This window comes from Peromyscus leucopus, chromosome 9, assembly GCF_004664715.2.
Source record: "Peromyscus leucopus breed LL Stock chromosome 9, UCI_PerLeu_2.1, whole genome shotgun sequence".
NCBI classification, from domain to species: Eukaryota; Metazoa; Chordata; class Mammalia; order Rodentia; family Cricetidae; genus Peromyscus; species Peromyscus leucopus.
The window spans coordinates 111,162,025-111,189,322 of NC_051070.1; the positions used below are offsets into that span (position 1 = coordinate 111,162,025).

At 43.7% G+C, this 27,298-nt stretch overlaps 1 protein-coding gene across 4 annotated transcripts in view; it reads left to right on the top strand.

Annotated features, from left to right (window-relative positions):
• The window catches only part of Cacna2d3 (calcium voltage-gated channel auxiliary subunit alpha2delta 3), an 844,969-nt gene that overhangs the window by 259,567 nt on the left and 558,104 nt on the right, over window positions 1-27,298 (top strand). For all 4 annotated transcript variants that reach the window (XM_028882449.2, XM_028882447.2, XM_028882448.2 and 1 more), the window contains exon 4: window positions 19,012-19,071. In XM_028882449.2, coding sequence (XP_028738282.1) covers window positions 19,012-19,071 — 60 coding nt within the window. The remainder of the gene's footprint in view (window positions 1-19,011; window positions 19,072-27,298) is intronic.

The window sequence follows — 27,298 nt, forward strand, 5'->3', positions numbered from 1 at the left end:
AGTCAACATATTTGGTATAATTGATAAGTAATCTGCATATGTATCCTACAGAGGCTCGTACTTGGTTGGGAGGTTCATTATAACTTCCTTCTTACTGTGTTAATTGTGTAACTTACAATTCCTCCAAATACTGACAGGCTAGTCAGTAGATATACAGGTATGCATACTGTCACTCTCTCAGTTTCTGAGTCTTTGTATTGTTCTGCTATAAAACTTATAATGTAATTTAATTGAATAAAACTTTCATTTTTGCTACTCCTAAAGAACCAGGCTGAGCTCATTCTCTAGGCAGATGTGATCAGAACTAAAGGACATACTGGGAACATACATGGTACTTAGTCTGTCTACACCACTGTAGATGACACAGGACTGAGGAAGTAAGCGACTTGAGCACCTGTTTTACACACACACACACACACACACACACACACACACACACACGCACACGCACACGCACACGCACACGCACACTTGTCACTGATAATCTAGAATCCTGACCCAAGCTGTCTCCCATCCTCTTCTCTGGTCTTTGTTCTTCTTCCCAACCTAATGAATCTCATTCCCAACCTGATAAACCTCATTCCCAATGTACACCGTGGCCTTTCCATCCTGGGCTGTTGCCCTTTTTTGCATCTGCCTAAGTTCTAGGCAGCTGTGGAAGGTCAGTTCCAATCCCATCTCCTCTGGGAAGTTCTTCCTGCCTCTGGAGTCCAAAGTCATCACCCCTCATCCGACTCTTAAGCCCCTTTAACAGAACCTTGTATCTGAAATCTGCTAAGGAGCACCAGGCATGGCTGTTTATTGTTGTTATGTATGACTGCCAATTTCTAGAGGGAGGCAACTGCTGTCCTAGCTCCCTTCGGTGCCTGGCCACAGTTTTTCTTTACATAGTAGATGCTTAGTAAATATGCAATGGATGATTAGCTTCATTCTTCTTATGACCAGCTGTTCTTAATTATAGACTTTTTTTTCCCTTGATATAGCATACATGCAATGGGAAAACCTCAGGGAATGAAGTAAGGTATAAGTAAATAGTAATAGTTTTTTGCAAGCATTCTGTAATGCTATTGTAAATCTAGGATACTTCCCTTCATTTGCTGTCTGTCTACTGACCCAAGAAGCGGGAACATTTTCAACTAGTGCTGTCTGAGCCACAGCTTAGGCTTGGACCAGAATTCTGCTAGATACCATCAGTCCTAATTCTTGGAGTCTAGAAATTGCATTTTCACAACAACATATTATTCTCTTTTCACATATATGTTGTGTGTGTGTATGTATGTTTGCATGTGTGTGGGCACATGTATAGTGATGTGCATGCAAATTGGTACATGTGCATACAGAGATCCAATGTTGAGGTCTGAAATCATTCTTGATTACCCTTCCTCCTTATTTGGTGAGGCAGGGTCTCTCAATCAAACCCAGAGCTCAGTGCCAATGTGACCAACTTTGTTAGCCAGATTATTCTAGGGATCCCCTTCTTAGATTGTATTAATATGCAGGCCATCTAATGTTCATGTGGGCTCTGGAGATTTGAACTCTGATCTCCATGCTCGTGTGGCAAATGCTAAACCACACAGCCTTCTTCCCAGCCCATAATAACATTCCTAGGCGGTCATTTAAATATATCTAACTTAATTATTTCCCAACAATATTTATTACTGTTTCTTGTCAGTTACTACAAAGGACAATATTTTGGCTACTTCATTCAAAATAGGTTATGGAGATAAAGGTGCATAAAAAAAAATACTATTTAGAAACCAGTGTGATAAGTAAGTCTGTAAAGGAGATTTGAATCACTCCACAGGCTTGTCCAGCCTTGCCGTGGGTGGAGCACATTCCCTAATGGATGGTGATCAGCAGTGACAGCATCACCCACTATGAAGGTCAAGGGTACTTGTTTTATTGGCAGCCTCCATGGGGTCATTGAAGAACAGCACACAGGAAAACATATTTAATTGAATTCCATGTTAATACAACCAGCCTTCCATATCTGTGTATTCTATCTACTGTGGGTTAGAATATTCTCAAAATAGTGGTCTCTCTTTGAGCAGGTACAGACTTCCTTCCCATTGGTTCATAAGCAATACAGTATAACAATTAAGTGCATATCATTTATAATGTATTAGGTATTGTATGCCATTTAGAGATGATTTGCTGTATGCAGGGGGATGAATGTATGCTAGATGCAAAACTTGTAACAATTTATATAAGGGATATGAACAGTTGTAGTATAGATTTTAGTATGAGGCACGTTTCTTGAACCAATCATCCTGAGATACTTTTTAAAAAATGATTGTGTATATGCAGGTGTCTCTCTGTCTGTCCGTATATCTGTGCACATGATGGCAGGTGCCACTGGAGGACTGAAGAGGGTGTCAGATCCCCTGTGAGCTGGAGTTCCAGGGAGTGTGAGTCACCTGATATGGGTGCTGGGAACTAACTCTGGTCCTTATGGAGGAGCAGTATGCACTGCTAACCACTGAGCTATCTCTCCAGCCCTTCCCTGCCCAGATGGTTTTTGTTAGCATTTTTATTGTAATAGAATTCAGTACTGTACATTATTTAGATTACATAATTCAGTGGGTTTTTTTTTTTAGTATATTCACAGTTGAGCAAACCTCACTTCAGTCAGTTGTTGAACATTTTTTATTAACCCCCCAAAGAAACCCAGCACGTCTTAACAGTCTGAGTCTAACCATTGCCATGAGCTGAGCACTGGACATCTCCAAACCCACTTCTGTTCCTGTGGGTTCTCCTTTTGTTGATATTTGTGATGAATGACTTTTTGAGTCAGGTTCTTTTGCTTGGCATACTGTTCTCAAGGTTCACCCATGTTGCCTTATTTATTGATTGATTTGTGTGCTTGTTTTGCTGCTGAATAGCTGTCTATTGCATGGATATACCACATTGTATTTATCCCTTCATCAGCTGATCAACATTTGAGTTGCTTCTCTTTCTTTTTTCTACAATGATTGATCATGCTGGAACATTAATATTATTTTCTGGGTGTAACTTCAGTTACTGTCAGAAGATCCAGACAAGATTGGGTCTAATAATATTCTGCTAGATAGGGGCAGGAGGGTCTCACAAGAGAATACATAAGACACAAGAGCACCCCCTCCACCCTCAAAGACATATAAGAGTGAGCAGTTGCTGGGAGCTTGGGGAGTATTTTCTTTGCTGGTGTAGGTGTGCATAGGTTGCTTGTACCCTTACGAGTAACCCCAGTTAAACCCATTGACTCATCACTCTTGAGTAGAACCATTTCTTTGATCTGTTGTTGGTGCCTGGGATGAAAAAATATTTGTTCATGACTCCTCAGAAAAAGCCTCTGTGAACACTTGTGTATACGTTTTGCCACACATAAGGATTTTCATTGTTCCTGGGTGTATATTTGGGAGTTCATGAACTGTGTTTAACTTTTCGAGGTCTTCCCAAAGTGGCTGTAGCACTTTAAATTACTAGACACATGTTCACTGTGAGAAGACTACATTATATATATTTTACTTAAGTGGTCCCTATTCAAATACTAGTGCAACTCATTCACATTCTTAGGCTTTTCCCCATTGATACTGTGATGATTTCATTGTGATATCATCTACATCCAGTTCTTCCTTTGTGAGCAGGAACTCAGGGATGTTAGCTGATTTAGCAGGTTGTGCCTGCACCCCTGTTACATGGTAATGGGTACGTGTGTATTTCCCCCTTTCTGGGAAGCCCACTCCTCACGCCATTGCCATTCATCTGCTTTGTCACTGCTCGGTTAATTGTGTTGTATTAGCACAAGCAGAAGCGGAGCCAAAGGGCTGGGAAAACGTTGTGCTCAGCAAACACAGAATTGAGAAACGGTTTTAGTTTATTTATTTGAAGTGTGGGGAGCTTCACAATCCTATTACCTTCAGCATTGAAATCTGCAACACTCTAAACACTGAGATGTTTCTGTCTTTGTTTTTTTTTTTTTTTTTTTTTCCTGGTCTTTATTTGGTGGAAAAACGTGGCCTGAGATGACATGGAGAAGTTTACCATTCTATCTAGCTAACGTAAATAATCCTGAGTCCACTGTAGATATATTACTACACAGTGAGATGACCTAGCAGGTAAAGGCCCTTGCTGTCAAGCCTGATGACCTGAGTTCAATCCCCAAGACCCTCATGCTAGAAGGAAAGCATGCATTTGGGCAAGCTGTTCTCTGACCTTTACATGTACTGCACTATGGCATGTGTATGTGTGCACAGGTACTAACATATGGATGTAAACCACCACATAATACATACAGAAGTAAACAGAAAAGAAATATTAATACCTGGGGAAAATGGCATATCAAGTCTTCACAGCAGTTCAGTCATGTGAAAGCCCTGAGCCTCTCTGGGATGAGTTGTGATGGAGATATAACAGAAGGACTCACTCAGCTCTCCAAGTGTAAACAGTCCTGAGCTGGGCTTGCACACCCAGCTCTAAGAGACGTGGCCCAAAGTTTAGTTTGAGTAGTCAGTACCTCAGAACCTCTGTGCTGGATGTTCTTCTTCTAGAAAGCTCTGTGCGGCTGTCTTCTGGGTCCCTTCATGTTATGCAGGTGTTGGCTTTTCAGGGATCCCCTTCCTAGCCACCCAAAACATCCGTTCCCCTGCCATTCTTGACTCTGTCACCCAGTTCGATATTCTCTGTGGTATTCACATTCACCTGGTGTGGTGTACAGAATCTGCTCTTGTTTGTGTCTATGACCCTTCCACCTGGAGATCCTGGAGTCGTGCTCCACTCCCCAAATATTTATCTGATGGGTGTGTGGGCCGTGCAGCCTGCCCCTGGCCTCCCCAGCTGTGCGGCTGATCCCGCTTGACTCCAGTTTGACCTCCTGAACGGTGCTGAGGCGCCGTCTCCACCAGGGTTCTTCCAGCACATCAGAAATGAGGTGCATGGTCTCGACTCCTGCGTCTTCCTCCTGTCACAAGAGACAGAAAGTTCTCCAAGTCGTCACTAGGCCCCGAGAGAGTGGATCATTTGGCCCTGGGAGATATCAACAACAATCAAGGCTACTGGCTGCCTTCTTTCTCTTCAAAGGTTGATTTTTCATCCATGTTCCTCAGTGAGGAAGAAAGCTTGTCACAGATAGGAGAGTGGAGTTTTCCTAAAATCTGGCTCTTTGCCCCTCTGTTCACAGTAGTTTCAGATGACTAATGTTTACAATAACAGGGCTCCAATCAGGATTTTCTGGCTGCAGATGATTTAGTGTATGAGTGTACATGTCTTTGTGGATGGGCCAGCTGATGCAGCCGTCAGTAGCTCTGGCTTCATAGTCTTCTCTCCAACCAGAGCAAGTGACAACTCCCCAGTTCCATTCTTGGCCCCACAACTCACTTGACAGAATCTGGTTTTCATCTGTGCATGTGGATGTGGTAGATTACCAGGGCTTCATCGGAAGGTTGAATATTTCCAAGGTACCAGGCATGGACAAGGCCTGGCTTTTGCTCATCCCAGCTTCTAAATCTTCCTAGGTCTCTTGTGGTGACTTTACACTCCTCTATAATGTTTAAGAACCATGGAAGTCTGGATATATTGCATATATTTAACTCAAGCTAGGTGAATTGCTAATTAATATTCACCTATTTTGGACTCACTAGGTGAGGGTTTTGGACTTAGCATCTCTGTTTCCTAGTAAAAGTAGGAGGTGGGCAACAGTGATGCCATTACAGGCTGTGCCCAGATTCAGATCCCCTTTTCCATGGTCACAGGAAGTTGCAAAAACCTAAGCTGCAGAGTGTGATCAAGACCTGGTGAATGTCAAGAGCAGGCAGAGTATGCAAATGAGGCCTGCATAGGCAGTCGGGGGAATTTAAGTTTGCAGTTTTGGTTTACTTTGGCATAAACTGGACTTCATCTTTCTTCATTAGCTCTGTCTTTTCTTCATTAAAAAATTCTCCAAATCTCTCATTGCTACTATATATTCAAATATCTGCTTATTTCTTTGTCATTTTGGAATAAAGTTATAATTAATAGTTGACACAGGAGAAAGAAGTTAAGCTGAGAAAGTAAAGTCTATGAATAACTCTCTGTAAAATTTCCAGCCTGGCGTGTAATTTCAGTTCATTACCTGCGCATTAAAAAGGAGAGAGACAGCTTATCCCTTAAGCTACTTTCTTATCCTTGGAAATTTAAAAATGCAAAATTCGCTTCCAGAGGGTGAAGATGTCATTTCCTGAATACAAAAGGAGCGTGGGAGAATTAAAGGAGGGGAAAATAACAAAAAGTGAATTTAAGCACACGTACTTCATTGAGCCCAGGCCCTTGCTTGGCACAACTCCCCACGGGCAGGTGCACCAGCTACACGTGACTGCTGTGCCATCCACACTGCTTTCCTGGCTGCCACAGTGCTGAGCTAGACAGTGCTGGCCAGGGTTCAGACCCTTGGCCTCAGGATTTCATTGCTGCTTTGGGGGGAAAAAGACTTTCTACTGAGGTTCCCAAACTTGCCAGTGTGCTATTAAATGAAACAAGCAATTTATGGAAATTATTCAGGCACCATGGTCCTGAGAATAATGTTTTTTTTTTTTTTTTGGATTTTTGAGGCAGGGTTTCTCTGTGTAGCTTTGTGCCTTTCCTGGAACTCACTTGGTAGCCCAGGCTGGCCTTGAACTCACAGAGATCCACCTGGCTCTGCCTCCCGAGTGCTGGGATTAAAGGCTTGCGCCACCACCGCCTGACCGAGAATAATCTTTTTTGTTTCTTTATTTTTTTCCTTGATTTCATTTGAAATGAGTTCACCTTTAAGTGTATGTCATTAGCTTTATTTTAGGGGGATAAAAGCCAGCTTGGTACAGTGACCTACCAAAAGAGAAGTGACTCCAGCCATCTTTCAAGGCCCTTGAGTGTTATAAGATGAAGAAATGATCAAACTAGGTTGAAAATTGTGCTTTTAAAAATACATTCTTAGCTAGCAAGTTAGTGCTTTTAAAAAGTAATGCCTACATAATAATGTTGAACTTTTGTCAAGAAAATAAAGGATACAGTAAAAAGAAATTGTATGTACGAGGGAGGGGAGAATGATATAATTATAGTTCAAGTTTTTAAAATTTCAAAAACAATTATGTTGTGAGCCCACATGCACATACACACACACACACACACACACACACACACACACACACACACACACACACACACACACAGATGTTTATGGTGTCCCAGGTGTCCCATGGCTAGAGAGACCCAGGGAAGGGAGGGCACGTTAAGTCACTTCCTCCTTGTGCTGTGGAGTTTCTGTGGCAGTTGTCATCTTTCAGGGGTGGGTGTGGAAAGGTGACTTTCAGGCCCTGGGAGTGGAAGGCCGAGCCCCGTCGCTTTGCGATCCCAGGGAGAGATCTGGAGTTCCCCGGGCTGCGTCTTCCTTCCGTTTTCCAGGGCAGCTTCCTCATTCTCTCTGCTTTGACCCCCGCCACCCCTCCCTCCCTCCCCCGGGCCCTGGCTTGTCCCTCTCCCCATTTCCCATCATCTGTTTCCTTCCCCTTCTTCCCTTCATTGCCCCTCCTACCCCCTCCTTTCTCCTTTCCTCTACTTCCTTCTCCCTTTCTCCGTCCTTTCTCCCCACTCTTGATACGGAATATTTGTATCAGTTACTTTCCTCATCACTGTGACAAAATGCTGGGTGAAGGCAGGCAGGAGGGTGGTTTTTCGGTTTTCTTGTTGCCTCACAATTTCAGGGTGTGGTCCCCCATGGTGCAGTCAAGGCAGCAGCCAGAGCTGGAGGCATCTGGTCCCTTTCATCTGCAGTCAGGAAGAAGACAGGAAGGGCCAGCCAGCCTTCTCTTTTTCATACAACCTAGTGCCTGAGGCCATATGATGTGGGGATCTTCATACCCTAGTTAACATAACAACTCCCTCACAGACCTGTGTGGAGGTTTGTTCCCATGGTGATTATAAATCCAATCAAGTTGACTATGGTGATTAATCATCGAAAGTGTGGATTTCGTCACCCGGTTGCCATCCCGTTGATTTTAGTGGCGGTCTGCTTTTCTCCCCGGCCCCTACCTTTCCTCTGAACTGGTCCGTACTTATCCTCTGGTCCCCGCCAGTCATGTGATCAGAAAACAAACCTTTTCTTTATTTTAGCAGGCAGGGATTTCACATTAAGGATGAAGGTCTCCTAGATAGCTGGAGGAACAGAGGGAGCGAAGACCAGGGAAGTCGTTGCCCCAGGTTCGGGGACTCGGGAAGTGCTGGTAACTAGAGAGTCACAGTGAGCCACTGCCTGTGGTCTCAGCTGTCTGCAGAAGGATACCTGCCTGCATGGGTGGCATTGGCAAAAGGTATCTGTGTCCTGCAGTTACTGCCATATTTAAAAATTGGTTTTTCTTCTTGCCGGTATCCAAGTCTGTCAGGAGCTACCCCAGAACCCTGCTGACCGGGGAGAGGTGTGGCTATGCTTAGGTAGTGCTGAAAGCCAAGGGACGTGATCAGGTCACAGAATGGACCAAGTGAAATGGACCTTACATTGAAACAACCTCTTCGTTTTATGTCACTACTGACCTACGCGTTTGAGTTTCTTTCCCAACATTGCTACCACATGAGTGTTAAAGAGTAATCCCAGTTTGCTCTCATCATTTGGGTTTAGGCCCTGTGACACCTCGTTCTGTGCAGAGCCGTGGCAGTCTACGTGGCTGGATTTGGAGTCCCTTTGGGTATGTCTGTGAGGGCATTTCTAAAGATGCTTAGCCTAGGAAGGGAGGCCTAGGGTGAATGTGGTTGGCACCAGGTCATGTGCTGAACTCCATGAATGAATAAAGAATGGGAAAAAAGAGGAAGCCTGGCTGAGTAGCCATGGTCATCTTTCTCTGTTCCCTGCCTGTGGATGCCTCACGTTTCTTCTGCCATGCCTCCTAAGCCATGATGACCTGTACCCCCAGCTGAGAGCCAGAGCCAGCCTGCCCTTCTTTTTTTTTTTGGTTTTTCGAGACAGGGTTTCTCTGTGTAGCTTTGTGCCTTTCCTGGGACTCACTTGGTAGCCCAGGCTGGCCTAGAACTCACAGAGATCCTCCGCCTCCCGAGTGCTGGGATTAAAGGCGTGCGCCACCACTGCCCAGCCTAGCCTGCCCTTCTTTAACATCTATTGTCATAGTCATGAGAAAAGTGACCAGCACCAGACACAGGCACCTTCAGCCCCACCCATTGTCCTTGCTCCTCAGAACTCTCTTGCTGTCTTGGTGCAGTACTCTCTTCCCACCGGCTCCCCCTCCTGACAGCTCCTACCCCACAGCCCAGCAGATGCAGGGATGTAGGCATCCTTGGCCACTGCGCATCAGTTCCCCTGGTCCTTTTATTCTGGTTCACCATCACATCTTTGAAGACACATCCTGCGCCATGAGCCATGCCCCGAGGAGCTGCAACCTCTCTCACTTGGTCTACCCTGTGCGTGCACTTGAGACAATCTAGGTGGGGAGACTTACCTGGAGTCCTTGCCTGGGGCTCTTAGGGCAGTTTGGTACATAGATCAGGAAGTGTAAAGCTCTGTGTTGGTCAGCTGGTAGCACACTGGGGGGCCCTCCTGTTTACATCCTATGCTTCCTCTTCTGATGTCACTATGAACCTGCCATTATCTTCAGAGCCTGGCATCATCTGCCATCGTCATCGTCATCAATCACTACCATCACCATCACCACCATTATCTTCATTGTCATAGCAGCAGCAGCAGCAGCAGCAGCAGCAGCAGCAGCAAGAGTTAATGTTACCACGCTGTCACATCACTGCACTGCTCGAGCCTAGATTCAAAGTCACATTTTGTGACCCCAAGGGCAGCTTTTGAGGTCAATACAACATGTTTCCCTCCACAAACTGAAATTGCTCTTGTAAACATTTGGATGAGAGTGGAAAGAGAGCGCAAAGGGGGAATTTTGAACAGCTTTTTCCCTGTCTCAGATTTAATTCAATCCACCTTGAGAAGGCAAAGTCTGGGTGATAGTAGATATTGTCGTGAGTGAAAGGACACGCTGACTCCCTAACCCTGGGTGGATCTGGTGGCTAGGGGCTGCCTGCTGCACGTGCCGGCCTATGCAACCTCTCAGGGGTGCATCTGTCAAAGGAGCTTGCTTTGTCCAACAGCTTAATCCCCATGTCCCTGTCATTGGGAGGCTATCAGTCAGACCTTTCAATCTCTTCCATTTTCAGCCTCACTGATCACAGATTTTCCCAGTGAAGCTGAAAAGGGGAGTGGAGGGCTCTTCAATGCAGCCCAGAAGGAGCAGGTGCAGAGCCTTGTGTCTTTGAACAGGAGGTTTGGAGTCCTTTCCCTGGCAGCAGAATTAACTTTCACATAACCTCCTTGTAACTGTGAACTTGAGGCCCTCCTCCAAGTTCTGTCTGTGTGAGAGCCAACCGTGGGAGGTGCAGACGCTGTGAAGCTTCCTTGTTCTAGTCAAGCTGTTTTCTGCTGGGAAATCTTGTCTCTTCTGAACCCTGTCTTCATAGCATCTTGTGCCTGTGTGGAATCATTTAAGAGTATTCTGCGTGCACATTCCCATCATGTTCACACACCCACACCACCGTGCAGTGCACACATGGTCTTGCTCCAGCATATCAGAGAAGGTAGCAGAAATGCAAAGCCATGCATGCAGATGCATCCAATGCCGAGCAGCTCATGAGAAGGGAAGCCTGGGATTTAGCGCCTTGCCCTTGGAATTAGAAGTCTGTTTTTAAAAATGGGCCAGAAGTTGCCAAAATCTGTTTCTTAAGGTCCCACTCAGTGATTGATGAGGTTCTGGTTATCTGATTGGTTCTTAAGAAATATTTGTTTATAAACTGTACCTGCATCTTCTTACCTTGACCATGACTCACCTGATCTTGGGACAGATGTTCCCTTCTCCCTTGTTGGTTGGACACTAGCTTCAATGCTGTGCTCTTGGGGGGTCCTACTCATCACCCCCAAGGAAGCCTAGGGAGGGCTGTAATGAAGAGTGTAACAGGATGTTATTCACCAATAGCAGGTCACAGGAAAAGACATTTTCTTCTGATCGTGGAAAACAAATGTCTATTCTTCACAGCATTCTCTCGTCTATCCTTGCCTAACCCCTTGGGAAGGTCCAGAGAGTTCTAGTATATTGGATGTAGCACATGTATACCTGAACCCCAGATCTATGAGGATTGGAGAGAAGATCACTGGAGTTTACAGGTCACTAGCCTAGCTCCAGGTTCAGTGTGAGGTTCAATCTCAAAGGGGTAGGATGGAGAGTGATCGGGCAGGGAACACAGCATTCTCCTCTGGCCTCTGCACGTACATATACAGGTTGCTATGCCCTCATATACGTGAACACATATACCATACATATGCACCCTGCTCACACACATACACAAAGAGTTCATTATCCACAGAGAAAATGCCACAGCCATCTCATTTAAAGAGTCTAGAGTGGACTTGTCTAGTTTTCCATCTAAATAGTCTTGATATTGATAATCAAGCCTAAGACGTTCCCAGGGCCTCATAGAAGTAGAAAGCCATTCTTTAAAACACTGAATCCTTTGGAGTGTCTTGGACTGACTGGTACTTAATACTGCCTTCCCTTCCCACCTCCCCCAGGCCCCCCTTGGTTCCTGGGTAGCCCTTTGAGCACAGTTTGACTGCCCCCTTCTTTCACAGCTTAGCAAACGCCACGCTTCGGCCAAAGCAGCCTGACATGTTGAATGAAATGGTCTTAGTTTGGAAATTGGCCATGTTGATAACAGGTTATTAATTTAATCAGCCTCAAGTTGATAACAGGTACCTCCTGTGGAAACAAAGATAATTTGCTATTGATTGCGATCCTGTCTCCTGATAGAAACTCTGGGCTTATTGTGTCCCGTCAAAGGCCCCCACCCCCACCAGCCTTCCACAGTGTGAAGGAGACAGGGAAGGGGAAGTGTGATGGCAGAGAGGATCACTCCATGTGGTGCACGGCAGAGGTGTGTCTGGCCATTGTTCTGGTACCTGCTTCATCTGGAAACCTTACAGAAGAGCTTTCATAATCCACTTTGAAATGTTTGCCGTTTGTACAGCACGAGCAAGAGCTGCAGCTTTCAGGCAGAAGGTCATTTTATACAAAATGTTCATTCGTGTGCAACAAAGCTTAGTTCTTCTACAGGAACAAAAAGAAATAATGAAGCCTTCTTAAAAGCTGTTTTTTATTTTTATTTTTATTTTTGTTGTTGTTGTTGTTGTTGTTGTTTTTCTCCCAAAGAGCGATCTTCTTGATAGTTGGTGATTTCTCCTTGCCACTTCTATTGGAAGTAAAAACATTTGTATCAATGAAGATTACAGAATATTGTTAGAATATTGTTAGATATGATTTCAGCTGTGGCCACAGCCTAGTGATGGGAAGCACTGATGCCCTGGCCTGCTTCTGCTTCTTGCCTTTGTTAATCTTTCTAGATTCTTCACTTTGTTTTTTAGCCAAGGATGTGATCTTTGTTTGGGTTTTGACTAACATATGTTTCCAAAATACTGTCTTAACCCCAAACTCCCATCATCTTAGACATTGCCTCAGTATCCACCTTTCTTCTGGATGCTTCCATTTCTTAAGAGTACAGCTTGAATCCTGCTGCTTCTGGCTCCTGCCCTTCCTTTCGTGGTCGCATCGTTGGCCCTTTGTCTGTAAACAGCCACTTCTCCTTGCGCCCCTTCTGTGACCACCTCTCCATGTTTCAGAGGCTGCTGGTGGTCCCAGACCCCACTATGGAGATCATTCTTGTTCTGTTAATTATGGAAGCAGCCTCAATTAACCTACTCTGTTACAGAGAGCTAGGAAGTGACTCTCGAGACCAGAGGAGAAAGGATTTCAGCACCAGCAGGAATAAAAATGTCAATTTGAATATTTTACTTAACATCTTCCAATGTAATGGTCTGTGTGTGTGTGTGTGTGTGTGTGTGTGTGTGTGTGTGTGTGCGCGCGCGCGCACAAGCATGCAAGCATGTGCATGGTATGCTGTGTGTCATATGTGATGTTTGTGTTTGGTCCATGCAAATGAGTGGTCAGGCATTGACACCAGTTTGTGCTCATTCAGAGGCCGGAGCAGAGCCATCCATGTCTTTCCATATCACTCTCTGCCTGATATTCTTGAGTCAGGGTCTCTCACTGAGCTAGAAGCTCACTGTTTAGGCTATGTTGGCCAGGCAGTAAGCTCATAGGGTCTGCCTGCCTCTGCCTCCTAATGCTGGGATTATATGTATGTACAGATATTCTTAGGTTTTTATGTGAGTGCTGAGGATTTCAACTCAGGTCCTCAGGCTTGCAGAGCAAGTGATCTTACCCACTGAATGGTCTTTCCAGCCTCTGCAATGATTCTTAAATGGATGATGCCTCTTGATACAAGAGAGAAGTGTTTCCTGAATCCCAGGATAAACCAATCTCATTGTATTGGGTTCCTGGAAAGGACTTCTGATGTTCTAACAGCCCCTAAGGAGGATAGAGATATGTCATTTTATTTCTAGGATCTATTGGCTTTAAAGTACATGACTGTGAGAAACCTGGAACTCTGTAATTCTCATACTGTGAGCCATTCCCATGTCGTGTTCAAAGCCCTCCAATGTCATGCATTGCTGGTAGTGTTGGTTCTGAGTACACACTGTTGCACAAAAGCTGTAAATCTTCCAACTCTAGCACCTAAAACAAACCCCTCAGAATCTAGGGGAAGAGGAAAATGATCCATGCCATTCTAGATACAGTGGTGACTGTAATTGCTGCCATTCCTTGATGAATCCATGTTCCCCAGCCCCTGCAAATTTAGCTTCTGTTGATATGACAGATTAGACAAGTAGTACCTGACCTCAGTGTTAATGGCAACTCATGGGCTGACTCTGTACCAGTCGTCACTACAGCCCAAATCCAGGCTAATGATTATAAGTTTTTTTTCTTTCAAGTCACTGTAGTTGAATTCCAACCTTATTTGAGGAAGAATTTCATTTTTTTTACATGGCATTAGAACCTTCATGTAAGTATGAAGTATATCATTGCAAAATGTTAAACAAAACCCACTAAGTACATGAACTGTTTTGAAATCTTTGTTAAAATCAAGCATCACATTATAGCAGCTTTTACAGCACAGGGTATTTCACTTTAACAGGGGGAATAAAAATAGTTCTTTGCTTGTTCCATATGGTTTTTATATGATTGTTTTGCTTTCAGGGTTTTCATCTGTAATTGTCTCTCCCCAGCTCTGGGGATTTTCATGAACATTTATTTTTTTTCATGTGTATACAATTCGTTCCTGCTGGTTCCATCAGCGGGAGCCTGTAGCAAGTTCCTTTGGAGTTAGAATCCAGGTTCCATTACCTTTCCGGTCTCTCACAGGACATCCTATGCTTTCTTTACATCCCTTGTTAAGCCAAAATAACCAGGGACAAAAGAAAAAAATTATAACAACCACCACCACAAAAACCCCATTTTCTTCTTATCCAGTTTTTACTGTGCTTGTCTGCCCCGCCTTCTGGACCGTCACGGACAGTGTGGCCTCTGTGATGTCTTTACCTCTGGCTTTGATTTAAGTGTCTGGAGAGGAAATGAGAGACTGTGCATTCTGTGGTGCTGCAGAGATGTACACCCGTGGTCCTTGTCACAAGAAGTGAGACGTGGCGGTCAACGAAATGCTTTAAAAATGCTTTAACGTCCCCATTATCCCCTTGGTGGCCTCGGCTTCATTGCGGCTATAAATACTGTCCCTGGCCCGCGGCCTCTGGCATTTCTCATTTATAAAGATGGCTCTTGTTTGTATTTGTTTCACTAAAATGGAAGAGTTATGTAGAAATATAAAAAGTAGTGCAAGGAGGCTCGCCTCAGGAGTTACTACCGTCTTTAAGCCGGTAGGTGCTTTGTTTGGGGCCCGGCGAGCAGATTCTTCTATACGGTTACCATTTTTATAGTGCAAAGAGATGCTTTGGTCTTAAGGACGGGAAAGGGAAAGTTGTGGCCACCGCTTCTGTTTCTCTTTATGTCAAAGCTTAGGCTGGAGCCTTCAAAGCCTTTTTAAAAACTTCCAGTATTCAATTTTAATTAAAAACCACATTCAATTCTATAATCCCATCCACTGATTCAAAAGGGGAATTCACATAAGAGAAAATTAACTTATTATTATTAAAAGTACACTGCCTTTCTAATAGATATAATAGAGAAGCTGCTCTCCCCAGGCTCTGTGGCTGTTCCTTACATAAGAATATTAGCAAATTTAATAGAATTTTTTCCTTGCCTGTAAGTGATAATCAAACTTACTTTTTAAAACTCATCTCATTTGACTTGGGTGATAAGGATATTTGCTCAGAAGAGAGACGCTGTAGACTATGGCCCTCTGTGGCCACATACTAGAACTGGGAGTCGAATGGTCTCGTCTTTGTTAGGTGAAGATTCATTTATTTTTATTTTATTAACAGTAAGAACTTCTTTCCCCCAGACTCAATTTTGGTAAACTAATGGCACATGATGCCTTCCGTAAATACCATTTCATATAGGAAGGGTCACATGTCCTTCATTCTTCCTCTGAGGCCTGTAGTTTTCAAGATGCTGGTTCTCCTGGGTCCTGGGAACAGCACCAGAGCCTGTTCTTGCAGGCTGCTTCTCCTGCATTCTTCCAGAAAATGCAGGCCTGCTTCATTAGCCACAGCAGGCAGGCTGGGATAGCCCTGCATCTGGCTGTGGGGCAGGAGCATCCTTCCATTCCAGGCCCTGTCCTAAATCACTTGCCTTGAGACGAGTGAAGGGCGGCTGCTGGATGACCTTCTTCTCTTGTGTCGTATTTCTTAAACTTCTTCAGAGACAATGATGGGAAAGTATCTCTGAGGATTAAGGTTTTTAGCAGCATGCAGCTGTTTAACTAGAAAATTTTGACCAGAAGAATATGATTCTCACGCCCTCTCTCCTGTCAGCACAGAAGGAGTGTTCTGGCTCTTCTCAGCAGTGATGTACCAGGATCCAGTGGTTTCCAGGTGTTACCTCCTGTACATTCAATTGCAGTGTTTACTGCTGAAATACATTTCATGTTATACTCTATATGAACACTATAAGTTATGTGTAACACATACACACACATGCATGCATGAACAGAATATATTAGACATGAAATACGTACACGCCATGTTATGTCACATAGGAATTAATGTGTTATACGGGATGCATGTGTATGATACACTTGTACATACAGATGCATTCATTCTTATGTAGATCAAATGTTATTCATGACATATTATTCATGTATTCTTTCAACTTATACATTTCCATCTTGTTTTCTTATTTATCAGTCCTAAACTACATTATTGTTTTATTCTATTCCAATTCTTTGCTCATTTCTGTATTACTATTACAGTTATTGTGAAGTTTCATTTTGTCATTTTTCTTGATCATTTAGATTTTTCACTGATTCCCCCCACCCTGTCTCAGTGTCCTTAGACACCATTAAACACCACAACAAAAAAGATATTTAAGTAAACAAGTGCTCAAAATGCATGAGTAGTTTTGATAATGTACGTGTTAAGTCTTGCATAATATTTACATATAAATCTCTACATGGAACTGATGTCATGATACATGCTTAGCCGTTCTAAACCTGTTACAAAGATTAAGAGGATAAGCTCTTGTAGACATAGCTTTCTTCTTTGTCACTCATCTGTCACAGTGCATGAAGACACATTTACAGACTGCACACTGTGATCCCAGAGGCTGACAAGCTACACTGACTGGGAGGGTTCTGGGAAGACTATGGTCCAACCAAACCTTGGGCCAGTGTGCCCACGATCTTCTTACTCTTTCTTCATTTTCTGTTTCTCACTACTTCCATCTCATGTCTCTCTTCTGTAAAGATTTTCATGTCTTAAAGTGAAAATACATATGTACTCAGAAAAATGAAAGAGACTCAGGAAGTCTTGGACATTTCATGGGTAATTATTACTCAAGGTCCCCCGGGGTGAGGCAGAATGTGAAGTGAGTACGGTTCTCAGGCTGGGGTGCCCAGATTCCAGCAACAGCCATGACACCCGGAGAGAGCCACTAACCAAACACATCACTAGCCTGCCCAGAGCTTCTGTTTGGGTGGGTCCTGGGTAGGACCTTGGATTTTTTAATTCTAGCAAGTTCCCAGGTGAGGCCAATGCTGCCAAGGTGGGCACTAGGTGTTGAGAACTAACTACTACTGTTTGTATGGTCACCTACTCATGTATTTTAGAGGAGGAATCTGAAACCCAGAGCAAGACAGCGGCTTCCCCAGCATGTCACAGTGAAGGTAGTTTAGCTTCTGGGACAGAGTGAAGAGCAGGTGTTCTGACTCTGGTTCTACCATGTTCTACCAGGCTCTGTTTCTGACTGCTCAGAGCAGACGTCCCTGGAAAATACAATGTATGACCCTCCTAGATTCTTTTCTGTGGAAAGCTGGCCTCTCTCTTCATGGCCCATGGAGAAACAAGACTTTGGTAATCTCTGCCATCACCAAAGTTACCTCTTTGGCTCTTCAGCCTCTTCATGTCCACATCCAATTAATCATGACATGTCTGGCTGTTGACTTATAACAACTTAAGATCAACGCAAATGTAATTTTTCAAACCTGGCCTATTAAACTCAGATTTTTATCATGTCTGTTCCGATTTTTTTCTTTTTTCTTTTTTGTCAACTATACACAAGTTAAAGTCTTTGGGGAAGAGGGAAACTTAATGGAGAGATTGTCTATATCAGACTGCCTATAGGCAAGTTTATGGGGCATTTTCTTGGTAAATGATTGATGTGTGAGGGTGCAGCCCACTATGAGCAGAGCTAGCTCTGGGCAGGTGGTCCTGCGTGGTATAAAAAAGCAAACTGAGCAAGCCATGCTAAGCAAATCACGAGTCCCGTGGCTTCTGCTTGAGTTCCTGCTTTCAGGTCCCTGTCTTGAGTTCCTGTTCTGATTTCCCTTCATGGTGGACTGTAAGCTATGAGATGAAATCGACTTTCCTTCCCATGTTGCTTTTGGTCATGGTGTTTATCACAGCATTAAAAAACAAGTTACAACAAGGTCAAAGCAAGTGAGCCAAAGCAGCAGAGGGAACCATGGGAAAAACAAAAATGACTGACTTTAGATTTCTTTTCATGACATATCAGTGAAATATTATTTCAAAAAATGAGAATTTTCTGTAATGTTCTCTAGCCTGTATTTTCATAGAAGATATCTTACTGTTTGCATCCTCGAGTTAAGGGAAAATGATTTTGATAGTTGACTAGTTTTCTTTGTGTAAAAAGAGATATCATGAAATTGTTTTTATAAGAATGTGAAGATGAGACACATGTGGTAGTACATATAATCCCAGAATTTGGAAGGTAGAGGCCAGATGATTATGAGTTCTAGGCCAGTCAAGGCTACAAAATGAAACCTCATCTCTTAAGAACAAGGGCAGTAAATGTGTGCCAGTGATAATCTGCTTGCCTGTTATATGTAAGGCCCTGGGTTCTATCCACCTACCTTAAAAATGTGGTGATGAATGTGTCTAGTTTACCAAAAGGGGTACATGTTGTGGTTTGGTGGAGTTTGAGTATTAATTTAATTTCAATAATTGCCTTAATGAGATGCATATTATCAAAATAGCATTGGCATATAATAACTATCTCCCAGTAATGATGTATCAGAATTGAAGCAGAAAGAATTGGAATTCAATGATTAAGGGAATTAAAATAAAAATTATTTCCTAAACCAGTAGAGAAGACCCTAAATCTATGAGAATTGGGTTCAGAGCAACTCAATAAATCTTGAGTAAGGACCTTTGATACCTAAGTTATAGCATTTCTAGATAAATTTTGGATCTTCATTGAAAGTCAAATACCAGGTTCTGAATGCATGCATGCATTCATGGGTGAACACTACAAAAAATATTTATTTTAGGAGACATAATTGGATGATGAAGGCAGAAACTCAAATTTCACAGAAGCCACTATGTGTACCAATGAGGTGACCCATCCTTTTCGGATGGGAAATTATCCCAGTCTTTTCACAGTGTGTGTGGAGTCTAGGTCATGGTCCTGATTCTGATTATTGCCTTCTGTCTTCCAGCGGCTTGTGGAGGCTGCAGAAGAGGCACACCTGAAGCATGAATTTGATGCTGACTTGCAGGTAACTGACTATATTTTGAGTTAAGTTGTTGGTCTGTTTCAGTGACTGAAGAGAAATGCTTTCAGAGGATGGTCCCAAGTCGGCATGGAGGCACCTCTTTCTTGTTGGGTGAGGGTAGCACTCCTCTATCTCGTTCCACCAATGGCAGTTATGGTAGATGATGCCACACACTGACACATGTATACCAGATTTCTGTGAAAAATTCCTGATATGGGGGATGAGTTATATCAATAAATTAAGAGTAATTTTTGGGGTTCTTAATGGTAAAAATGATAAAATGGTGGGTATCTAAAATTGTATTTCCCAGGCTGGAGTTTGGATTATGAGTGACCAGAAGCAACATTGTGATGGAGTTGACCTTGAATTAGTTGTTAAAGACAAGAGTCTTATGCTTAAGTCATTCATATACCTGGGGTGAGAATATCTAAGAAATTTATTGTAGTAGAACTCACAATCATGGCAGACTGAAAACGATTAGGGTCTTCATATAATATAAATACATTAGCAAAGACAACAAGTAAACGGGGGATAAAACCACCTTTTGGGTCCCTGAAGGTACTTATCTGACCTGCCACCTGAGTTCTGTGCCTTCTCTTCACTGCAAACACAACAGAACAAAACGGAAGAAGTCTTCATGCTTAGGCCTGCTCTTTGAGTGGAGTGTGTTCACAATCAGGAAACAGTGTTTATTTTATTCTATTTTTCTTTATGTGAGGAAGATAAAGAGAAACACAAATCTTAAAGTGTCCCAAATGGCATTTCTAAAGTAGCTTTGGTCTGCATCCCTTTTTCATGCTACAGTATTGGGGAAACCGATGAGACGTTAACAGAAGGGGTATTTGCAAATGACGGTCAAGGTTAAGAGAAACCCACAGTGAACTTCAGGCCCGAGGAAGCTGTAGGAAGAAGAGAGTTCCAGCCCCCCGAGGGGATGGCTATAGGAGAAGGCGTCTGGTAGAGCAGTACCGTTACCACAGTGAGCAGGCCAAAGTAGACCACAGGGCAGAAAAACCCCAGCAGGTTGACCCTGCTTTCTTCTTGTCCCACGTCGACGACTGTAGCTGTTGGTGCTGAGACTCCTGAGTCACTGAGCTGGTAGGAGAAGGCCAAAGATAGTTCTTGAGGGGCCAGCAGAAAGTATCAAGGGCATGAGCTGGGTGTATTTGTTAGGTACAGCACAAAACATAAAAAGTGGGCAGAAATGGAGACAAGCGTAGGAACTCCAGGGGGCGGTGTGAAGAAGTGGTAGGGACATTTGCCAATATTGGGAAGAGAATGGGAGGTTGGCACAGTTTTCTGAGGAAAATTGCCAGAGAAAGGGCAGGGTCTAGCAAGAGGAACTGTGAGTATAGCAACAAACACCTTGTCTTCTATAGCCATCTTTACATGGTGGCTTTCTGAAGATCTAGAGGCCATAGACTAGCCACTCCTGTCCACAACCAGCTTGACTTCAGAGGACTGGACGTCCTAGAGTAGGCTGGAGGGACTTAAGGAAAGCACCAGGAGGCACATTCCTGAGTGTGAAGACGGTAAAAGCCTGGTGAGTGTACGGCCAGTGAAGTGCTCCTGCCTTCCTTTTGGAATTCTGTGCCTTTTCAGAGAGTTTCAGTTGGAAATGACAGAACCTCAGATCAATTCAAATCTGTGTACAGCCATTAAACATAAGCATCCAGGGCCACTGCCATGGCTCAGCAGGTAAAGGGGATGCCACCAAGCCCGGTGACTTGAGTTCAATCTCTAGACCCCATGTGGTAGAAGGAGAGAATCAGTTCCTTCAGATTATCCTCTGACCTCCACATACACACTATGGCATTTATGTGACCCCACCCCTACCCTCAAAATAAAGAACTAATTATAATACATTGTTTTTCAAAACAAAGTAAAATAAAAATTCACTGGTATACTCAAATAAATGAACAGGTGTGTAGGTAGATACATTTTAAGAATGGAGAAAAGTCTCTCACGGTAAAAGTTAACTAATACATAAAGAGGAAATAATGGAGATCAAAACTTAAAGAATGATCGCTTGAGGCAAGGATCTTCAATGGATGCTAAAATGGTGGACAAACCTTGAGAGAGTGAGCACGGTATTAACAGTGTCAAAAGATTCCTCTACAAATTATTCAGCGATGCTGGAGAAAGTGCACCTGTATTATCTACAAGCCTGCTCCAGATGTGACCATCTGGACAGAGTCCATCACCAGGCATGTGATGAGTGACTCTCTGGTGAGTCAGGTCACATGTTATCCAAAATGAAAACTACACCACCAGGTAACTGTAGACTGTGGAGTATGCTGCAGAATTACTTTCCAGGCTTCTCTTTAAAAAGGACGAGTTCAAGAAAGAAAACCTTGAGTTGTTCTTTGTTTTGGTTTTTTTTTTTTTTCCCAAGTTAGTAGAGATTGAGGACCCAGGGGAATAGAATGAATGTGTGATTCAGAACTGGGTGTTGAGCTAGAGATTTGAATGCAGGCTGTGTATCAGATAGTAATATTGTGTTACTGTTGGTATATCTGGGTTTTGTGTGACCCCTTTGCCGTGGTTCTGCTTTTTCCTGGAGTGAGATTTGGATTCAGTCTAGCAAGAAGGGGTGGGTTCTCAGGAAAGTAAGAAAGATTGGAAATCAGAGCTGTTTGGGAAAATCTGGCATGCCTGTCACTGATGTTTACAGTCAGTTTCATTCTGAAGTCTGTCCTCATTGAAGCAGAGGTGGGTTGGTGCAGGGGAGGGGTCAGCATGATTGCTTGCAGGGATTATATATTCTTTAGCAGTGGTAAGCACTTGGAGCATTCAGGGAGATGCTATGGGAGGGGTGCTCTTTCCTAGTGTTTGAAGCTATTGTTACCTTCCCAGACTGTACTAGGTTCCTATTACAGCTGTAAAATAAAATTCTGGTGAGGCACACCGACTCTTCTGGTCAAGTGTGGTACTGTGAACACAAAGGAAGCATGGCGATCTCTCGAAACACAAACCAGACACCAAGAAAACTAGTCTCTCACTTTTGTTCTCTGAGAGGTTCTTCTGTATGTCCTTATCCTTCACCCTTTCTGTATGTGAACAGAAAAACTAACAGAGGGTACCACTGTCGCCTGAACAGGAGAAGATGTTGCAATAATCTCTTGGTAGTAAGGAATGCCGTTGGCTATCCAGCCCTCGGACCTCACTGAAATCTCAGGGTCAGAGCAACCTGGTGCTCTTTGGTGGAAAGCTGTAAAAGGGAGGCCTTTGATAGCGTGGATGCATCCAGAGCATCTGTCTGCCCAGATGAAGGCTTCAAAGCCACTGAAACTCTGACGCTATTAAGTCTGCTAACAGTCGGGTGTCAGCCCGTGGCTATTACGAGGTAGCAGACCTGAGCACTGGCTTAGAGTTTATTGCTCTGATGCTCCATTAGAGCTGATCAATTGTTAATCTGGGCACTGCTGACCTCTCTGTGACCCTGCCATAGCATTGTTTTTATAAAAAGAACAAAACACAGAAAACAAGACCTCTTATAGTATCTACTCACCGTGTAGTTACACCAGGAAGGACCCTATACCTCTAATGCAGAGAGAAGTCTGTTTTCATATAGAAAAAAATAACTGGTTTTGTGACATTTCCTAAACTGCAGAGTTTCAAATTTCAGAATTCTGAGTTTCCTTATCCCCCTAAGAGAGAAGAGATGATATTTATACCCCTGGACTCATTTGAGATAGTGACTTTGTGTCTGTGCCTCATTCCAAACTGTAAAAGTGTAAAAATAAAATGTTGGTAGACTCATTAAGAGCTAACCTCTCTCAAATTATCTTTATTATCAGGCTTCTGTTTGCCCTTTGAAATTCTTCTCACAGTCTTTCTGGAGGTTTAACTGTTTCCCTCTGAGCTGTGGCCTTGGCATCTTAGGGCCCTGTCTAAGGACCCTAACTGTGGCACTATATTGTTAGCACTTAAAAATTATGTCGAGGCATGAAGCAAAAATACAGACTGTTGTGTGTGAGAACAATCGGAAACGCACAGCTCCCTGTGGGAGGCAGATCTGCCTGGCTTGTGTGGGCCGGGTAACTTTTTTATGGACACAAGTTTTGCTCTTTGTCTTGTTCCTACTTATGGTTGCCTATGGGTTCTAGATTGCCCTTGTCTTGGTTTAGTCTTTATCCCCCCACCCCCCAAGTCTCTGTTAATAGCAACGGGTAACAACTGATGTGCAGAGGCTCTTTGAACATGACATATTCCCTTTACAAAATTTTATGTTGTACGTTAATATATGACTTTTGTTAAAAGATTGGTAATTATGGGGAAAACAAAGATTTCCACAAACCAAGTTTCATGTTAATTATGGCACATATTTCACTGTGATCTTTCTCAGCATTGTGATGATAAAACCTCCTTATTCATGGAGGAAGGATAAAAGGCCCCAGCCTCAGGCACCCAGCCTACTGATACACTGATACCTTCCCAGAAAAATTAATCTAAATACCAAACAAATAAACTCAGGCAGAATGTCTCCTCACTCCCTCCCTTTATTCTGCCCCCCCCCTCTCTCCGCTCCTTTCTCTCTGCCCCCAACCCCCATTCTTTTGGAAGTTTTTCCCTTGGCAGTGAAGGAGAAGGGGAAAAAAAGCTTTCTGACAGTTTACTAAAAACCTGCTTATCTTTGAACCACCAACATATTTTCTTTGAAAGCTGTCTCAAATAAGTGCCAATTGCACAGAACTGGTGCATGGAGGGGGAAAATGTGATTTTGAATTGTGAATCCTGCAGAAGCTTTTTCTATTACAAAGTTTTCTATAATAAGTTTTCTTTGTTGTTTGGTAAGTAATAAGAGGGAAAATGCCCAGTGACAGTCAGAGGGCTTCTAGGTGTGCTGGGCTGCTGTAGAGTGTCCTCAAAGTGACCTTCTGCTCCTCACCCTACTGCAAGTACCTGTCTTGCGAACACAGAGGCCTGATTTCAAAATGGGGGCCCAGAGGCTATGGTGTGTACGAACCCCTGAGGGAGAATGGCTGTGGGTAGTACTTGAATCTGCTTCCCCAGCCTGCTCGCTCCTGCTGTTCCCATGGGGACTTTGTCTAAGAGGGAGGGGAGGGCAGCCTAGAAGCCCAGCAGTTACTTTAGACATGCTACCACTACCCATTGGTGAGAGAGGCAGGCGCCAGGAGGAAAGCATGGGGAGGACTTGCCCACATCCCCATTAAGATAGCACATCCCTGCTGGGCCTTGAGGCTCCTGCCCTGGGGAGCACTTCGGGTCATGAAGGGGAGCACTACGGGTCATGAAGGGGAGCACTACGGGTCATGAAGGGGAGCACTACGGGTCATGAAGGGGAGCACTACGGGTCATGAAGGGGAGCACCGCAGGTCATGAAGGGGAGCACCGCGGGTCATGAAGGGGAGCACTTCGGGTCATGAAGGGGAGCACTTCGGGTCATGAAGGGGAGCCCTGCGGGTCATGAAGGGGAGCGCCGCGGGTCATGAAGGGGAGCGCCGCGGGTCATGAAGGGGAGCGCCGCGGGTCATGAAGGGGAGCGCCGCGGGTCATGAAGGGGAGCACCGTGGGTCATGAAGGGGAGCACCGTGGGTCATGAAGGGGAGCACAGGAAAGGGTTGGCAGCAGTCAATAGCCACCCTCTTGGCACCCCGAATTCATTCCTTGCCATTTTGATGTGCTGTGTACTACTCCTTGCTGGAGGAACAAAGAAGACCCAAGGCCAGAAAGAAAGGACATTTGTCATAGAGGCAGCCAGGTGGCTTTTGTGCAGGGAACGAGAAAAATAGGGGTCACACCTATAGAATGTAGAGAAGAATGAAGGGATTTTCACACTCTGCATTAAAATAAAAATAAAGCCATCCTTTCCTTATCAAACTTGATGTTAGGCTTTTTTTGTTTTTTTTCTTTTGATCAGCTTGGCTAGGTCATGGCTAGATGTCAGCTTTCTGGGATTGTACATTTGGCATTTCATGGTTAGGATTCATTCATCATAGGAGTGTTACGTACATAATTTCCAAGGGATTTCTAAATATGAGCATCTTACTATAGTGGCCATTTCTCAGTTGTTTCCCGTGCCCCTTATGCACACACACACACTCTTAATTTGGTGCCTTATAACTTGGAGCAAGGCCAATGCTGTGACTTTGAGCTTTGTGCTAGTTAGTTATTTATCAGTCACAGTGATTGCCCATGCCTCCAGCTGCTGGTCATCTGTGAGGGAAAGACGCAGCCGTGGTTGGAACTTGAGCTTGTTCAAATGGAGACATCTTGGGCTTAGAGCTGGTAGGTTCTATCGTCCTAACCCCAGCTGGACTGGGATATGCTCAAGGGTTTTCACCTGTGGATTCTCTGCTCATGCGCGTAAAGGGATGTAGTTGTAATAACCAGCTGACATATCTAAGTGCTCATCCCTCTCATAGATGCTGACATCCACCATGTTGTCAGTGGCTGCCTGTGTATCACCATGCTGTGGGGCATGGCCATAAGCTAGATTGACAGTCTCTGTCTTTGTTCTTATGGGACTCACCACTTTGTGAGAAAGATAAAGGCCAAGACATGACAACATAAACAATTATTAGATTTTAATCATGGTGCATGACAGGAAAAAAACGAGGTGTTGTTAGGATGCACAACAAGGCAACCTCCTGTGATGTGAGGAGACCTAGGAACAAGTCTCCTGAGGTGGTGAGTTTGTAGTAAGCAGAGATTCTAGATTTTATACCACAATTAGAAGCAATCTTTCTAAACACAATAACACTTGCATCTCTATAAATGCAAAACAAAATTTGCTTTATCTCCATTCTAGAAAATAATCTTTTCTACCTCCGAGTTCTTTTTTACAACAATTACAGGTAACCACTGCTTTGGACTAAGTCCCTACCCCAGGCTCCAACCAAAATGGAGTTATTCAAGCTAAATGCTACACAGTTAAGTCAAGCTTTAATGACACAGATATATCCTAAAGCAGACTAGTTTGTCCCTGAATACCTGAGATTCTGGCCTCTCCAGGTGATCACAATAAATCCCAACTGCTTTAATCTTTACAGGAAAGCAGTCTGGTTCCTACCTTACAGGACCCAGCCCTTGACCAATGGGAACGTCCGTCCTGCTTCACAGAATGGAGGACGTCTGGATTCCCAAATTGCAAATAAAAAGCCGATAACTAATAACATAATAAAATATATTCTAACATTGTCTTTTGACCACTATAGTAATAGCAATCACTCTTTTTTCTCCTTAACATGCTTATTACTTTCTATCCTTGGAATCTTATTCACATAAGTGTCCAGTTGTTGCTTAAGACATATTCAGAACTCAGTTTGCATTAAGTCCTGGTTTATGTAAAGGGAATGTGACAGACTAAGAGGTGGCCCTCACCCTCCAGGACAGTCCTGGCTAATAAGGAAGCACTTTGATAGGAGGCCAGTGTAATGTGGGCAGGAGCTGGCCAGCTGACTTACAATGTGAGTTCAGCAAGGGGAGGTTTGGTTATTCTTTGGATTTATTCATTCGTTTATTCTCCCTCACCATGGTTCATTGAGCACCTGTTATAGTCCAGACGTTGTGCTTAGCTCAGATAGAAGGATCCTAGCGTAACAGGTGACAAAGAGCTAGTATGTCAGCCTTTACTGACAGCAAATTACATACACTATTTGATTACAACTGGACAAACGCACTTTCAAAAATCTCTATGTGTCTGTTGTATGTGCAGCTGCGTGTATGTGTGCTATTATGTGTGAGGTCAGGGCACAACCTCAGGTGTTTGAGACAGGGGTCTGTCTGTGGTGGGTTTTTTTTTTTTTGCAGGCGAGCTGACTGGTGAGGTTCTGGGATTCTTCCATCTTGAGGTAGGTGTTTGGGGGTTACAGACAAGCATTGCTGGGCCCAGCTTTATGTGGGTTCTTTATATGCAGACTCATATCCTCACCACCACGTGACAAATGCCAAGTCCTCAGAACCACCCCCACAGCCCAGAATGCTACTTTGGGTCCTGTGAACTCTGGGTGCTGAGCAAAGAAAAGGTCATAAAACCTGGTGAGGTAGACTTGATCAGGGGCACTTCCTTGGCCTTCTTCATGTTCCTTTCCCTTCTCCCTCCATGGGAAACCACTTCTCCAACTTAAGACATCATAGAATAATTTTGTGTATTCTTAAGCTTTATAAAAAGGTAAATAATAATATAGTTTGGAGATCTAGTTTCCTTCCTTAAACACAAAGCCTGTGATTTACCCACGGTGTGGCTTTAATTTCTTCTTATTTC